Source organism: Lacerta agilis, chromosome 1, assembly GCF_009819535.1.
Source record: "Lacerta agilis isolate rLacAgi1 chromosome 1, rLacAgi1.pri, whole genome shotgun sequence".
In the NCBI taxonomy this organism is placed as follows: Eukaryota; Metazoa; Chordata; class Lepidosauria; order Squamata; family Lacertidae; genus Lacerta; species Lacerta agilis.
The window spans coordinates 97,419,384-97,437,879 of NC_046312.1; the positions used below are offsets into that span (position 1 = coordinate 97,419,384).

Below are 18,496 nucleotides of genomic sequence, written 5' to 3' on the forward strand. Positions count from 1 at the left end.
GATATTTATACTGATAGAATAATAGAGTAGATTTTCCCTAGATTAATATAGACTGTATCTGCTGTGTTAAATATATAGATTGCCAAAGCTAGTGGTGAGTTCTGTTTTGTGAAATTATTTTCTAAAAGATGAGAACTGGAAGCTGATAGCAACTTTACAAAGCAGAAGTGGAACAAAATATGTACAGTTAAAGAATAAGTGTGAGAAGTGGAACATAGAACCATACAATAGTAGAGTTGGAAGGGATCCTGAGTGTCATCTAGTCCAGCCCCCTGCAATGCAGGAATCTCAACTAAAGCATCAATAGTAGATGGCCATCCAACCTTTGCTTAAAAGCTCCAATGAAGGATAGTCCACAACCTCCCAAGGGATTTTGTTCTACTGTTGAACAGTTCTTACTATCAGAAAGTTCTTCCTGATGTTTAGTTGGACTCTCCTTAAGCATTAAATCAAAGATTTGGAGAATGGAATTAAAATGCAGCTTAAACATATGGAGGTTTTAGGTTTGTTGTATTGTGCTGTGTGAGATAGGAACAGGACTGCTGACAAGTGTGCTAGAGTTCCAGATTGAAGTGGGGGGTGGAAAGAGGTCAAAGTCCAAAAAGTAGAAAGGAAAAGCAAACAGAGGAGATAATAAGGGGAGGGAAATGTGTGTGGCTACGGTGCAAAGGGGAAAAGAGAATGAATCCTTAAGAAGTAACATTGTTAGCTGAAGGTAAGCAAAATCTTTTTCAGAGGGACACAGCACATATTAATTTTCATCTAATTTAAGATTACTAGAAGAATCAGTGGTTTAGAAAAACTGGTATTATTCTTGGTGCCAATTGCAAAAGGTCTTGTAACTAGTAGTGGTCACAATATTTAATTAATGCAAGGGAAAGTTATTCATTGTTATAAAATCTAGTGTGTAATCTAGCCAGAGTTAGGCATTTAAATCTCCCACTGAAATGAAAGAATGACTTAAAAGTGCTTAACTTTTGACTTGGGTCACTACCCTAATTGTTATTCTACAAGTAAAATATTTTCCTTATTGGTTTCCTAAAGTTTAGACTTTAGTAATCCATTCCTTAGCAAGTATTTAATTGATTTTCATTTTAGATATTTTATTGCACTTCATAATTCTTATTTTAAATTGAATATTTTCCATTTTTCCTCTTAGATACAGGACTTGTGCATTTAATGCTCTATTTATGTCAAAATTAAATATAACTTAAGCATCCAGATTTACTGTATATTCTGGCGTATAAGACTACTTTTAAATCCAGGAAAATCTTCTCAAAAGTCGGGGGTCATCTTATACACTGGGTGGAGAATCTGAGGTTGAGTATATCTCAAACTCTATATTTTAACTGGAAAAGTTGGCCGTCTTATACGCCGGAAAATACGGTAATGAAAATCACTGTTCAGGCACATTGACTGCACTAGAGATGCAGAAGTATTTCTTTTTTTAAAACAAAATCCCAGAATGTTGGCTGACTGTTGATAAGAGGATAATTGGAAAACCAGGGGACAGGGGTCAAATGGAATATGCTCAGACAACATGGCTGGCTGACTGGCACAATGCAATTATTATTATTTTTTGCAAGCACCAGTTGTAATCTGTTAGGGCTGTTCTTATTTTATGCGCAAATATTAATGCAGTTTTTCTCTCTCACACATTCTCTCCAAACTATAATTCTGTGGATGAACCACATTATCTGGTTCTTCATCTCTAGTGATAAGGTGCCATTTATCTCATAGCTTTCATATCTCAGTTTCTAACACTGGTTAGCTGAGAGGCAGTGACTGGCTCAAGGTTACCCATTGAGCTTCATGGCCGAGTTGGGTGATTTGAGCCCTGGTTTCCCAAGTCCTAGTGTGATATTCTAACCACTGCACCACACTAGCTCTCAGGATGTGAATGAAACTACCTCATACTGAATAGTTGTACAATTTTTGTACAATTGTTGGTTATGAGGGAACTGCATTCAAATCGTGTATGTGCCAGCTCCATCCCGTTGTCATCTGGTTCTGAATAGCTGGATCAGTGCTTTGGGCCATGGCACACAATGGCCTTGTTCACACATAGCACTATGCCAGACTATGCCCTAGCAAAAACAAGCACAAGGAGAAAATTTCATCTGCTTCATTCTTTCCCCATTTACGCTGTTTCCATACTACTCAGAACTAAGACATTATTTGGCTTATCATTATCCTAACCCAGGCTCATGGTTTGTTTCCCCCCAACAAACCACAAGTAGTTAACCAAGTGCAAATCTTAGCTACAGCATGGTTTGTTTGAAGTGAAACAAAGCACAATCCCAGGTTTGCACATAGCACTAAGCCATACCATGGCCTAGCTTCTGGTAGTGCAGCAGGAGCAGGGGAGAAGCAAAGTTGTTGTGACTTTCTCTTTCTGTACCAGCACACTTGCTCACTTATGGTAAGCTATAGTTTGGCTTAGTGTTATGTGCAAAACAGGCCAAGGTTTTTGATCAGTTTTCCAGATGTTGAGTTCCATTATGCAAATGAAAATGTATTTTGAAGCATTCTGTTGGCAACACTGGCAATGATGGAGGCAGAATAATTCTCTTGATCAAATGTGGAACTTTAGGTGAATAGCAAATTATGTTTTGAAGGTGACCAAATGGTGCTTTTCTAATTAGGATAAGTAATTAATTAGTAATCAGCACTTAATTTAATTAGTAACAAATGGATTCTGTGCTGCAGAAAAAGCTGGTTCCGTAGTTGATGTAGACTGATTCGTCACCTACCACCAAATGAATGACTAATTCATTATTTGCATTAATCAATGGAAGTGGCTAAGTTTTGAACAAACTTTTTGAGAGCCACTATCTGGCTACTTTCCACATAAAAATAGCTTTTCATTAGGGCCTCAGATTTGAGCATGCAGAAATATGTAAAATAAAATATTTCTGTCTTGTAGCTTTTGTTTGATCTTATTTTTTTTGTAATCTGAAACATGAAGGTAGTGAAGACACTATGAGTGGTGACCACTTTGAATGCTCAGATTGCCAGATTTGTGCTCAACACAATTTTGGTCAACTAGAATGTTGTCTGAGTTAAGACAAGTGGAATCAGGATAAGATTGGAGATAGACAATAGGAAGGCAAGAGGGTACAATAACGAGGCCTGGGGAGATGCTGAAACTAAATAAAACTAAATAAAAAATACTACAGAAATAATTTTGAATATGCGATTGTGTTTTTCACTTTCAGTAGAGATCTTACCTGCACCTTGCATTGAGCTTCTTTCTGCCACACAGAAAGAATCACACTAGTTCATTAAGATGTGTTTTCCAGTGATGGAGACAATCTGATAAATGCAGATGGAGGCCAGAAACTGAATCTGGCTCTATAGGAAATCTTTGTGTCAGTGAAAAAGAATTTTTGGGGACAACTGTTTAGATTTTATATCCTTGTGGTTTGTGAGAAAACAGCTTTTCTTTGGCAGAGGCCTATTCAACTGAAATTTCCTCTTGCACTATTTCTTTAGTGCCTAGTCTGCCTATTCCAGTCGTGCCTCCCAAGCTAAAAACTTACACATCCACATCAAGAAGCTAAAGGAGCCAAAAGATTGCTCAGGCTTGAAAATGCAAGTTTAAATGTGGCGATGCACCTGCCATTTTCAGGAGCACAGATTGTAGAAACAATAATGCTGCCTGCGGCTTTCTGATTCTGCAAGTTTGAATGACACTATAGAATTTGTTACTGCTATTGGAGCAGTGGTAGAAAACAGAAGTTGCTGATGTAGCTCTATAGAGAAAGCATTGTATTTAAAACTAATGGCTTTAGGGCTACAGCAATATGCTGCCTTGAAAAATGCTGGAATTGAGAACTTCTTACTCTTTCCTTACATTCCCAAGTATTTCACTTTTTAAAGCTTGAAGGCTGTACCTCAGCAGACATAACTATAATCTTTGCATCAGACACTAGCCATTATGCACGGCATATAATTTAAATGAAAATATTTTCCCCCTTTTCATTTTTAGAGTGAGAAATGGATCTGTCATCTTATGCCTCACCGGCAGCCATTATAGAAACAGTTGCTTCACAGCTAGCATGCAGTCCAGTGGATAAGGAAGTTGCTGTTCAGTTAGATGAAGAAGATGAACTAAAACACCTACGTGCATGTTTTCATATTCCCAGAGTGAAGGATCTGCCTCCAAGTAAGGACCACAGTTATACCAAGGTGGCTTTGTATCTCCTTGCATATGTTTATTGTAAATCTGCAGGAAGCCTTGCTTTTTAAAGCATAAATGGAGCGATTGGCGCCACATCTTTGAACACAGCATGTCCCCTGCGTTGTAAAATAAGCAATTCAAGTTGAATGCCTTATGCCCTCATTCCCATTCTGATTAGAATGGAAGAATACGATACAGCACTTATGTCGTGCTTAGGCTGTCACTCAGTCCCTTTCAACAATATAGTGACTGATTGAAAATTATAGGCAGGAGTGTTTCTTAATGGATTTGAGCTGCTTTGCCTCCAGGTACTTATTGCCAAAAGAAGCTACTACTTTGGGCATTCAGGAAAGTTTTGCACTATCAGTTTTTTATGGTTGATTAGAATCCACTGGGAAGGTCTCCTGCACAAACCTCCTTTGGAAGGAGCAGGTACAACACACTTGGCAGGAGGGTTGCACGCATGGTTATTGTGGCACTATAAGAGGCTTTCTGAATACTTATATCAGGTATGAGGGTTACAATGTTGTTTGAGGTGATAAATAAGTTAAATTAATTGACAAAAATATTCTGATCAGTTAAACCAATGTCCCTGATAAATTGGACAGCAGGTTTTTTAATGTCACAGCAATCACCATCTCATTCCATGATGCTTTTGAAGATGGATATACCCCCTTCTGTTATACACAGGTGAGAATGCTGCTTCTGAGATGACTAATGCTGCAACTGTTGCATATATTGCCTAAATTCAAACTTGGAACTAATTTTTTTATTCATATGTATTAGGGCTGGGTGATATATCAATATACAGTAGTACCTCGACTTACGAATTACTCGAAATACGAATTTTTCGACTTACGAATGAAAAAAGTGCCCGCACGCCTACGAATTTTTTCGACATCCGAAGGACATCTGTTGGCGGTTTTAGATGGGGTTTACTCGACTTACGAATTTTAGATGCGGTTTACTCGACTTATGAATTTTTCTGAATATTTCGTTTCCAATGCATTCCTATGGGGAAATCGCTTTTTTCGACTTACGAATTTTTCGACCTACGAATGTGCATTTGGAACAGATTAAATTTGTAAGTCGAGGTACCACTGTATTGCCCAAATCCAGTTTGAAGTTCATATTGTGATATTGGTTTCATATTTTTTTGACCTGGCAATATGTCACAAATCATGGTGTGTGTGCATGTGCATGCTATGCAAAAATCACAATGTGGGGAAAACTGTGAAGCCAGCCAATGCCTCTACAAATAGTACCTCCATTCTTATTTCAGACATCGTGATATAACAGTATACTGTATTGTGATATTTAGCTGGTGATATATAGCTATTTGAAAGCCAGGTTATGCCCTTGTCGTAATATGTGTGTGTATGTTATGTTTTCAAGTAATATATTAAAACTCATATATTGGCTAAGATTTCTTTATTCAGATTACAACTCATCTTGTTTTAGGAGATGTGCTTCTTATGTGAAAAAGTAGCAATGGGCAAGCCAGTTCAACATAATACAATGAGATCTTTAAAAAAAAGCAAGCAAGCAAGAAATAAAAAGGAGAGAGGAATATATTGAATAATTTTATAGCCAATCTATGACCCAGAAATAGGAACCATGTCTTCTTAACTCTGCCCCTTTACATTCAATAGGAATAGATTTATGAGATTGCAGGTGCAAAGTCCAATGATGTGTAGGGGAATTTACCACATCTGGGACTGCAGCAGGAAATTGGGTTTCCCCTCACCTTTTATTTCTACCCAGAATCCTTCGGCTGAACTACCTGCTTTGGCAGCAGGGGATTGTACTGAATGATAACTCTGTCAGTTCATGTGATCTCTGGCTGCTAAACCAGCCCTGCCCTGTCTTAAGAGACAGCCATGGGGAATTTCTGAGCCTGGGATGGGCAACCCTCTGCAAGCTTTGCTGGGCTAGGAGACCTCTCCTGGCCTTACAAAGCACATGTCAGCCAGCAAAGCCAACAATTTTTTGTGTCAGATTTTAATTTGAGTCAGAGAAGAATTCAGGGGCTTGTAAAGCTTATCTTTGCTTTGAGTCCAGTTTTAACAAGTCCCTAAAGTTATTCTGCTGTGCCTGGAAAAGGATAACTTCGCTAGAATATCTGTTAAAAGTAATGAAGTTTATGGTGATAAAGTATTAAAGGTTCTTAAGCTAAAGGTTCTTTAGCCAAAAGTAAATCTGGCCAAGGAATCAATAATGAATGCTCCCTTTCTCTTTTTAAAGAATTCTTCAGATTTCCCCATTTATGAACTACTGTATATTCTGGCGTATAAGACTACTTTTTAATCCAGGAAAATCTTCTCAAAAGTCGGGGGTTGTCTTATACGCCGGGTGGAGAATCTGCAGTTGAGTATATTTCAAACTCTATATTGTAACTGGAAAAGTTGGGGGTTGTCTTATACGCCCAGTCATCTTATAGGCCGGAAAATACGGGTATTTTCAAATCAGTATTTTCTCAGTTATTTTTTCAGAATTATTCACTATCTGATATATAAATAGCAATTGAAAGATCTTATTTTCCATTCTGCCTTTGAAATACCTTTTAAATAATTCTTATTAATGATTTTGGCAGGCAGTCTAGTTTGGGAATAGATAGCTACTGAAAATGTAAAAAAAACATACATAATATACAAAGTCACATGACATTTATCCAGTCTCCTAACTGAAGGTTGATATTCAGGAGTGGGGAGGGAGGTCTGTCTCAAACTCTCAAATATACATTTGTAACCCTTTATGAGCATTCTGCAGTGTTTATTTCATAATTAAGCAAGCAGACTGGCTAGAAATTCCCACTTTTCATCCTTGTGTTTGTGACAGCTAATCAATTTTGCGGTAATTTTCTTAGTCTGGTGTCCAAAATAAGCACTGTGAAGCAACTCTGAATTCATGTTGTGGTTGTCATTGTGGATTGTGAATCCTGGGAACTTCTCTCTGTGTGTAAGCAGGTAAAATATTATCTCTCTATATTTGTTCACCTGATTTCCCATGGTTGTTTTTTTTTAAATGTGGGATCAAGGTGTGAGTGTTCAGGATACTAGTGATTTTCTTTTTAAACAACAATCTACTAAACTAGAACATTGAATTGTACAGCAGATCTATGCAGCTTGGTGTTACTGCCTATGAAAGTGTTGTCTGCGGTGTTTAAAGATAACAAGATCTGACCTTTACTTTGAAGCATGTGTTTTTTTGAAAAAATCATACACCATCCTAAGATCTTTAATGTGGTTAAAATAGAACCATCATTTACAGAAACTAATCCTTTCTGGGGTGTGTTTTGTTTTTTTTAGTTAGTCTACCATAAATTAGATAATTAGGCAGCTTGATTGATTGGACATCTTTAATGGCTTTGTGTTAGCTTACCAGTGGCACTTAGCAAAACACCAGTCTAAGGCTTCCAGTCATTTATCCGGCTAAAAAAGATGAACAGAATATATACTAATGGAAGATCTTGAAATTGTTGTATAATCCATGAAACCAATCAATACATAAAAAGGCCAGGGTGTAGTAAAAAGAGAGGTGATGATTTCAGGTAAGATAATAAGAACATAAGAAGAGCCTGCTGGATCAGGCCAGTGACCCATCTAGTCCAGCATCCGGTTCTCACAGTGGCCAAACCTGTGCAAAACCTGCAAGCAGGATTTGAGCATAAGAGCACACTTCCCTCCTTTGGTTTCCAGCAACTAGAGCTCAAAACTTTGTAGCTTTCTATTTATTTGTTTACATGATTTGTATCCTGCAACTTCTTCATAAATTTATGCTCCTTGGGTGGCTAACAAGATAGTTAAGAAACAAAAAAGTACAGTTCACAATAACAATCATCTTTTTAAAGAAACAAACCAACCAAAAGAAGCAACAGTCTATTCAAATAGACAGTAAAATCAAACTGCCTTCACAGTGTCATTATTTTGCAGGAAAGATTCAGTCGCCTACCAGATCTTTAGCTTTGCACTTTTAAAGCCCCCACATAAACCTTCTGCCCTAGCCAAATACAAGCAGATGGGCTTGGGCTGTGGCAGTGGCTATGTCACTCCTTTTGGCCCTGCTGCTTTCCAGCTGGAAGTTAACATTGCTCCCTTTAGCTGTCACTAATGCCAGTTACAGATCTAAATAATAGTTGGGGTAGGCCTAAACATAATTTACATGGTGTGTACAAGCATGAGTGATCTTGCTTGGCATTTATCTGTGCACCAAATGGATCTTGGATGTCTCACTCATGAAGCTAAAAGAGATAATCCAAGTTTTTTATATATTTACATAAAACATTGTACAGCATTGTCTTGAAAGCAGGGTAGAGCAAATCCTATAAAGCAGGTATGCCATTTAAAAAGGGGAGGGGAGAAGCTTATAAACTATATACTAATCTTGTCAAAACTAAGTTTCAGTAACAGCTTGTATTACATAGTCATGACATAAATCAAGTGAGAAGCTGCCAGTGGGTTTTTTTTTGCACCCCACTTCTTTCTGCAGTTTAAGGTGGCAGAGATTTAGCCATTGTAATCAAGAAATGTGGAAGGGAAAATACAACAGACCTATTTTCAAAATGTTCCATCCAGTACTTGTTAAAGCACTTGATTGCCACATATTCTGTCTGCCTTCACATCATTTGTGTAGATAAAAAAATTACTCAAGGCACCCGGATGTAGATGTGCTTCTGTATGTTGAAACAGATTTCTACATTTAGATATCTTGCAGTTTCTCTCAATTTGTGCAGGAGTGAGTTGTGTAAGAGACACTACCCTCACACAGAAACAAACATCTTGTCCTTGAACCTCAGTGTTCAAACTCCAGTAGTATCATTTCAACTTCTTCTAAGAAGGTAATAAGCAACCTTTGTTTAATTGGCAGGGAGATAGTGGTAGGGAGGGGTTTTCTTTAAAATAGTTTTTCCGAATGTTGCTTTGAGTCACTAAAGTTTAATGTATAATAATAATAATTTATTATTAAACATGATTCAACAATAAGTTATTATACCAAATGTCATATTTGAATTGTATTAAAAGGAACAGATTCAGAATGAAACCAGTCTCCATATTTCCAGCTAGACACTCTTGATTGGTAAGTGTCAGAGACTGGGCAGAGGAGGAATGATGGAGACCCCCTCCCCATCCTGACCCTTCTAGGAAGGAGGAAGAGGAAGACAGTATAGATTAACAACAGGGGTTTGAGGGAGGTCACAGCTCAGAGGCAGATGAGGGGGAAAGTTGGGAAATCATAGGAGAGCCAGAGCAGCACCTGGCTGACAGGTTGTCATTAGAAAGTGTTCCAGACCCTCCAACTCCCAGAACCCGGCAAGCCTTAAAAGTAGGAGAGCAAAGAGCTTGAAGACAGAGGGCACTTAGCAGCACCTGTAGAGGAGGTGATGATGGTGACAAATGAGGAAGTGGGAGAGATGGGGGATGGAGATTTACTTGGGACAATGCCATTATCCAAGAGCCTGGGTTTGTTGGAACCAGGGGATGAAAAGCCAGCTGGCTTGGTCCCAGCTGGAGCGTCTCCCTTCTCAGTCTTGCCGCTGCGAAGATCTATCGACCTCTGCTCCGGCATGTGTCTGCGACTCAAGCTGCAGTGCAGGCTTGAGCACACATTACTCAGCAGTGTAAACTGCACAACAGATCAGGCTTGAGCCGTGGACACGATACTAAGCTACACATTTATTCTACGTAAATCAAGACAAAGAAAACATGGCTTCTCTCGCAGTTCTTCTCTGAGAGATTGAAAACAAAAGCAATACAGAGTGGAAGTTCCGCTCACGTCAGCAATCTGTGCTGGAATGTAAACAGACATGTGACATGTAACAACCCACATATCTGCAGCAAAGGGTGGGATGGAATTCCCAACAGGGTTCTATAGCCTCTCTCTGTAAAGATTGTAATAAAAAAGGACTGTAAGAAACCTTTAACTCAGAAACTTTGGCCTTCCAGATGTGCTGGACTACAGCTCTCACCATCCCTAGTCATTGCCCATGCTTGCTGAATTGATGCAGATGTGAGTTGTAATTCAGCAACATCTGGAGGGCCAAAGGTTCCCCACATCTACTCTAACTAATCTTATTTTTCATCTGCTAATCTTTATAGCTTCCCCAGCGTCTTTGTTATACTCACACAAACATATACATATTCAAGGTATGATCTCACTCACAAAGTGGACCAAGCAATCAGTGCTGTTTGTCCTCTAGAATTATTAAACCCCATTCACCACTTAGAGGTCACGTCTGCAGAAGAAATATTAGAGAAGCTAATATCATGAGCACACTCAGACAAAAGGAGAAGCAAGGATCTATTTAGTGAAAGTGAGATGCTATGAATGATGGACTGTAGTGGCGTTTAGATAGAAAAAATGTAAGTTGTTTCAAAGTGGAATGGGCAAGCAAAATGGTGTAAATCGGGACTCAAAAGGGTTGAGTCCATCTAAATCATTGTGCACATGGAATGATATCTGCAAGAAGAAGGTCACCCCAACATGCTGCTTGTACTACCCCAAAATCTGCTGTGGACTGTTGCTGAAAACCCAGAGCACATCGTGCATGTGCGTGTGTGTTGTGCATGCACACATCTGCGCGGGAGGAGAGGGAGGGAAAGTTCTGTTACGCTCATGGAAATGGATCCGTGCTACAGTGATTTGGTTGGATACCACACCAAGTTAAGAAAATATCAGCAAGTAGTAATCTAGTATTGTGCGCCAATGATCAGGAACAATGGTTTTGTATATTTAAAACCCTTTAAAACTATATTAAGCTCTAAATGGTATATATTTCATTAGAAGGAGCAGATGAAAACATACCTTAACATTGCCTGTTCTAATGCTTGACTGGAATTCAGTGAATCCTTCTGAAAATTGCTGAAAGACAGCAGCAGCAGCAACAACAACAACAATGTTTTATTATTTGTACCCAACCAATCTGACTGGGTTGCCCCAGCCACAAATAAAATGCTTGCTTCCTCTAATCCAGGGGTCAGCAACATTTTTCAGCCATGGGCCAGTCTACCGTCCCTCAGACCATGTGGTGAGCCGGACTATTTTTTTTTTTGGGGGGGGGGGGAATGAACAAATTCCTATGCCCCACAAATAACCCAGAAATGCATTTTAAATAAAAGGACACATTCTACTCATGTGAAAACACACTGTTTCCTGCCCCCCCCCCATGGGCCGGATTGAGAAAGCGATTGGCCTACATTCGGCCCATGGGCCTTAGGTTGCCTACCCCTGCTGTAATCTCAGTGAGACTCCATTATTGTCCTTCAGAATAACGAAGGCCTGTGAAAAGAACAAATTTGGAAGTGTGAATAATATTTACACCTCTGTTATTGCTCATTTTAAAAAGGATGCTGATGAAAACAAGGAGAGCGTCAGTAATATAGATTAGATTGAAACTGGTTTTGTGATTTAGGCTTCTTAAAAGCCTTTAAAGCTTTAATTAAGAAGTTATCTTCATTGTCTCTTACGCCTGGAAAATGTATTAGTGGTTGAGTTCAAAGTAGTATCTTTAAAATGTAGTTTGAGTAGCTTTGTGGTTTAATGTTTCCCTATAGCCCTAAAATGAAATTGCCGCAGACAAATGTAAACTTATTCTTCTTTATATAATGTTAGAAGTGTTTATGTAAATTTTAATACATTTGCTCAAGCTGCTGACTTGTATACATTCTTGCACAAGTTATTGATGACTGAGACATGCAAAAATGAGCACTGTTCCTTATGACCCTTGGCAGGAAACAGTAGCATATAGAATGAAAGGTGATGAAAAGGGCTAATCACCCCTTTTATCATTTATAGGCATAATAGCTTGCTTTTCCCCTACTGAGCAGAAAACATTTTCAACAGATATTTTCCTCCTTTGCAAGTGAACTGTGCCTGCCCACATTTCATCCTGGCAACTTATGAAAGTCTAAAGAAATACTTGAATTTTTAATATACGTATTTCCAGCTTAGGGAATATTTTGCATTATCCATCAAAAAAGATGAGTGTTATCCAACATTAGACATGCTCAGACTCATTGAACTCTGTGGACTTAAGGAACTTAAATACATTAAAATGAATATATCTACTCTGAATGCAACTTACTAGGATATTTCCCTATATTTTTAAATTAATTTTTTAGAGAACTAGTGCTACAGTCATATATATGTTTGGTTCTCCCTGGATCATCACCTTGTCGTGGTAAGTGGGCTTGCATGTTCCTATGATCCTTGTGAGTGAAGCCGTTGGGAGCCTCATACTCCCAGTAGGGTCAGCCAAGGCAGTAAAGTCAAGGGGCAGGAGCTAGACAAAGAATGATCCAAGGAAGTCCTCAATGGCAGAACAGGCAGAAGATAACAAGCGGTATGTTACAACAGCTGTGAAGGCAGATGAAGGCTGCAGCAGATAAGAATCTACTGGTCATCGTGATACTCATGCCATCAAAATAGTGCCATACTGCAAAGAATCTGTGTTGGTCAGCGAGCACTGATCTTCACACATAAAACAAATTCACACACAGGCATCTTCCAAAAACCCATCCCAATCCAAAAAAGTCTCATGGTGATCGGCAAATGGTAACGGGGGCAGAACCGTGAAATCTGGAACCTCCTAGTCAGGGAACTGAACATGAGTGGTGGATACAGATTCAGTTGTTCTGACTCGAGGATTGAGGCAGTTGAGGAGCTCGGCAGCTATATCCACAACTGAGCAGTCCTATTTAGGATCTACTCTGCTAACCCCAAAAAGGGGAAGGGCAAGAAAAGGTGCCCTAAACATAGTCTGCCTCCCTTTTTCCTTGACTGGATAACCATGGCTCTCAAAGCGAACCATTCACAGTAGTGTTAAATAGGGATGTGTTATCTTCATTGATGTTTGGACACCTGACACCATTTCAAATCATGATGATGGACTTGACTTTGGCATGACGACTCCAAACTCTCAAATTGCACTATCCATTTAAAAATCATAGCATTTTTTGGTTTCTACAAATTTCTGAGCAGCACAAGACTCTCCCCGCTAGTAGAATAAATGATACAGAGGGACCGCCTCAAAACATTTATTCATTTTTTTGCTTAAAATTTGGAATTAAAGTTCATTGTTGCAATTACATCCCTGTAAACAAAAGATAGAAATGTGAAATCATATGCTAGTGTATAGTGTTCCTTTCCTTTCACTGATGATCTGAGTTAAGTTAGTCTTATCTAACTGCATGTGCAATGGCATTTAAGCTTCTAATGTCCCCAGTTTGCCCTTTTCGTAGTAAACATTAGGAATTGTCTTTAAAAAAGAGGATGTGATATATGGCATGGAAGAATCTTGTGCTAATATTTTACCACTGATGCTACAACCCATGTTAGATCTCTTATTTTTGCCATTTATATGAGCAGACACTGTTGACTAAGCTTGGAGTATCATGTTGACTTGGATGCACTAAATGACAATATCAGGTCCATGGAATTTGCTCCATGTAGATTTATATTCTGTATTGGAACTTGGGGAACATATAGCTTTTGTGTGATGTCTAGCACCCAACAAACTGCTGAATAGAAGTCTAGCAGCATTATTATTATTATTATTATTATTATTATTATTATTATTATTATTATTATACAAGTACTTGTATATCAGTATTAATATACTCTGGTTTCTCTTTAGATAATAATAGTAATGGAAAAATCAAGAAGTTCCTTTTTCAGATGTTTTGCCTTTTCTTACTGAGAGAAAGGGAATAACTTGCTTTTACCATACTTTTAACACAGCTGGTATATTTTTCTACACTTGTCTGTACTATGGTGAATTTTATGTCTGTATTTTTAGCATAGTTTTCATAGAATCTATTACATCATGAATAAGTGTTTTTTAATGAAATGAATTTTATCTGTTTGTTAATTGGAGGGCTATCTCAGGAATATAGTTGTATATTGGGTTCATCATTAGTGAATGGGTATGACATTTTTCATGGGGAATTTTTTTGTATAGATAAGAAAGGTAATGGTGGCAGCATTTTTAATGGCTTTCCTGGATTTTCCTCCTTCAGCCAATCTAGCCTTAGTGCATAAGAATGAGACCTGCATCTACTTTGCTGGGAACTCTCTTGGTCTTCAGCCAAAGAAAGTTAAGACTTACTTGGATGAAGAACTTGACAAGTGGGCTAAACTGTGAGTAGTTCCTAGTGACATAAATCACTAACTGTGCTTTTTTGAGGGTAAAGAAAAATGATTTTATTTTGAAAATGGGCCTGAATGTGGTGATATTCTGTTAAAATCCCTTTCTCATGGAAATACAATGAATATTCAGTGCCTTCCCAACAATATACTGTCTTTTTTGTAAGATATGAGGCATAAATTAGGAAAACAAGAAATGGCTGCAGTAACCTCTAACCAGCTCACATTGGAAGGATCCTCAGCTTACAGCTTTTTGCCTAATTGTTTTTTAACTGTTCTAGTTCAAGTCTTACCTATTGTCTGTTTGTGTTTAGTTATTGCTACTAGTCTATGTGATTACCTCATGCAATCCTTGTATCTGTCTCATAATTGCTATCCTGATATGTGTATTTCAGACTGCATACACCATAGATAGATAGATAGATAGATAGATAGATAGATATAAAATATAATATAAATATATATGTGTATGTCCCAAATAATCATGGGAAATGTAGTTTGTTGAGTGTGCTGGTAACTCTAGCTCTGGTGGGTGAATTATAGTTCCCACAAGTCTTTAGATGTCCTTTGATATGTAACCTGGTGCCTATTTCAGCAATATTCAGATTGACCCTTTGCTTGGTCAATCCTATATCTGAGACACTGGAATAAAGAATATTGCTTTTTAGCCTCAAACTTTTGAAATGCTTGTAAAATTCGCATTCTGAAATCTGAAATTTGCATTTCAAAAAATAAAACAGAATTGTAATAAGGTCTGTCATAAACTCAGAATTTGGTTCAGTTTCAAAATCTTAAATTGTGGAACTCCAGGCATGCAATATTGCTGTGCTTGCAACTATTTCTTTCTTTTTTCCTTGGCCTATCATTATTACTAAAATCAGCAACTGAACCCAATTTAATAGTCCCACCAGCATTTTTGTGTCCATGGTAAATTCTTCAAGTGGTTTATTTCAGTTGCCCATATTCACACTCCTCCCAAGAGAAATGGCCCTAGGAAGGTGGTAGAAGATGGAAGGATGGTAGAGTATGAGTAAGCATGGATTTGTCGCCATAATTAAAGTTCAGGAAGGGAGAATCAAGCCCAGAGAGTTAGGGTTGTGCTGGGCTGAGGTTCATAGCAGCTTGAAGAAATCAGTGCTCCCATCACAGCCTCTAAGATGTGAAGAGTGCTTATATCCAGGAAATGTTTATATCGTTCAAGAAAATGGTGTACTGTATTTTATCTACTCTTGAAATACTTTTCCTCCTGTCCTTAAAGTTTTTCTATTGGTTCAAGCTCATCTTTTGTTCCATCATATTAGATTTAAGACTGATTTCACACAATCTGACTTTGCTGTGTAATAATGCCCATTGATTTCAATGGGTCTGTTCTGACCATGACTTAGTTAGATACCACCTACTAGCAGTTCAATCCTACATCTTCCTACCGGGGAATAAGCACAATTGAACACAATTGGACTTCTGAGTAGACATGCCTATGATTGTGTTATAAGAGGGAAAGAGTTGCCCTTACCTATTCTCTTGTTACAACAGGAGAGTTGCAATTAATAATAAAACGGCAGCTGCTTTTTTAGATAGCTGTGAGGGAAGAAAGGAGGGAATAGGAGCATTTGAACTCCAGTTAGAACTTCTCTCTGTTCATTTAGCACAGCTCTGCAGTTTTGCCAGCCATTTTAAGAAAATGCAATCCTGTCAATTTTTCTGTGATTATTGTAGTAGCTCAGGGAAATGGCTGATTTCATTCAAGAAGTTAAAGTTAAATAGCTCTCTTCTCCATTCAAAGGGACCAAGAGAGGTAATATTTCATTTCTCACACATTAACTTTGCATTTGTTCATTTTCCGTGCATCTGTTTGCCTTGGGTACAATGAAAGAATTTTATACTCAAGACCGATGTACTTAAGTGTGGTGATAATAGTTTGAACAAAATTCACTGCAGTCCAAGGCATTTATTTTCAGGGAGCATAATCAATCCCCCCTTCTTTCTCAGTTTGTGAAAAGAAGTAAATATGATTCTGTATATCTTATATGTATCTGTGGTCCATTACCTTTCATGAAACAAGGAATACAGTTTCTGCCTTATCTTTGACACTCCTGTAATGAAACAAACCCATCACACCTACAACATGTTTATTGTTCAGTGGGTCTTACTGCCAGGTAAACTGTGCACAAGATTGCAGTCTCATAATTCTCCCTTGCTTTTTTCTTATTTTTATATACAGAATGAATGCCAGTAGTTATAAATAAAAGAGATGATTATTGTGTTTGGTCTAGAAAACTACAGTTACAGCAGTGTGGACAAGCAGTGCTCCTTTTCAATTTTCCAGTCAGCTAGCCAGCCAGCCCTGTCCTTTTCCATGGTACTCCAATCTATTATTCCTACCACCTGGTTTTACAGCCCCATGCCAATCAGTCAGCTTTCTGAGCATGCTCATTCCTCATTTGGCTGGTTTTTTTTTAGGGGGGGACCTTCCCCCTTAGTAGTTTTTTGGTGTGTCTGCAAACTGGAGTTGCTTGAAGCTTGCTGATATATCCCTACTAATATGTTCATGGTGCTGTTTTGTGTACAAAAGTATCAACATTCACCTCTGAACTTTGGAAATAGAAAGACTGATATTAAGTATGATTGTGCGCTCAAACATGCACACTCCGGTCACACCCACACCCTACATTTAAAGCACATGACTTCCCCCAAAGAATAGAGAATAGAGAATAAGGCCAGACCAAAATAGAACAGTAAGGGAAGAGCAGCTTATATTTAGAAAAGTCAGTGCCCAAAATCCAGTACAAATGCAAGCGTTTCAGAAGGCTAAAGACTTCTGAAAAATGAATTGGAAACCTTTTGGTCCTGTCTGAAGGAAGTCCCAGTCTGTTGTGGCTGAAGGTTGCTATTTCATGGCTTATAGAGCTACCGAAACTGGCAAATTAGGATTTTGCCGTGTTGAGGCAGAGAAGACTGCAAGAAAGCAATAGAGGCAAATGAATGTTATACAAATTTCTGTTACTTTTAAGAAATGCGGTGACTATAACGTTTTACTATAACATCTATCTTCCAGTGATTTCTTTTTTTTTTAAGATTTTTTATTATTTTCCAATAAGACAAAGAAAAAACACAGCATAAACATAAACACAATAGAAACACAATATATGAACACAATAAAAACAATAACAATATCAAAAAGGATAAAGAAAAAACATATACAAACCTTAACAAACACTTATCTTTGTACTTTTCTTGTTTCTAACTTCTCTGCTAGGGGACTTCCCCTGTTCCCTCCCCTGCCTTCAAAATCATATATACGTTATAGGTAACTTTATATCTTTTCCCGTTAACATTTATCGAATTTCTTAATACTCTTAAATTCACTTAGTTCAATATAAATCATAACTTGAACACAATTTCTTAAAATATTCTTTAACAATTGAATCTTTCACAAAAAATTTCTTCTAAACAATTTTGTCTAACATTGGCTTGCTAAAGCCGATCTTTTGCTTAATTCTGCTCAAATATTTAGTTTTTCAGATTTGACTAGATAGTCCTTAAATTTTTTCCAATCTTGCGACACCTTCTCCTCCCTCTGGTCTCGGATTCTAGCGGTCAGTTTTGCGAGTTCCATGTAATCCATTAACTTCATCTGCCATTCTTCCACTGTTGGAGTCTCTTCACCTTTCCAGGTTCTTGCCAATAAAATTCTAGCCGCTGTTGTGGCATACATAAAAAATACTCTATCCTGACTGGGTATCTCTTCATTGATCATGCTCAAGAGAAATGCCTCTGGTTTCTTACTAAAGGTAACTTTCATTAAATTATCTTCCAGTGATTTCAATTTGTTAATGAGGAGCCTGATGTGACAGTGTTTGAAAGTATTCTGTTAGAAAGGGCTACAACATCATTGTTTTACCCTGTATCTTATAAAACACATACCGGTAGCTTTTCATAACCAACACTCTCCCCAAATTATGTTTAAACTGGTCTTCCGTTGCCAAGATCAGACCTTGGCTACTATTTATGCTTTGAAGAGAAACAAACCACGAACCCAAGTACAGATGACACAACAAGCCAAGACATGTAGCATGTTGCTTGTGGCGCTACCAGGAGTAGGAACAAGGTCGGAATTTTGGCGCACTATATATCAGCAAATTTCTTTTTATATTAACTATGGTTTCACGTAAT

At 38.0% G+C, this 18,496-nt stretch overlaps 1 protein-coding gene across 5 annotated transcripts in view; it reads left to right on the forward strand.

Moving 5' to 3' along the window:
- Positions 1-603: 603 nt before the first annotated feature.
- Positions 604-18,496, forward strand: part of KYNU (kynureninase) — a 75,545-nt gene continuing 57,652 nt past the window's right edge. For 3 of the 5 annotated variants that reach the window (XM_033164209.1, XM_033164218.1, XM_033164227.1), the window contains exons 1-3: positions 604-715; positions 3,992-4,168; positions 14,197-14,317. In XM_033164209.1, the coding sequence (XP_033020100.1) occupies positions 4,000-4,168; positions 14,197-14,317 (290 nt within the window). In that variant the 5' untranslated portion in view covers positions 604-715; positions 3,992-3,999. Of the gene's footprint in view, positions 716-3,991; positions 4,169-14,196; positions 14,318-18,496 lie in introns of those variants that run through there. The other 2 variants (XM_033164236.1, XM_033164245.1) reach the window with 2 other exon arrangements.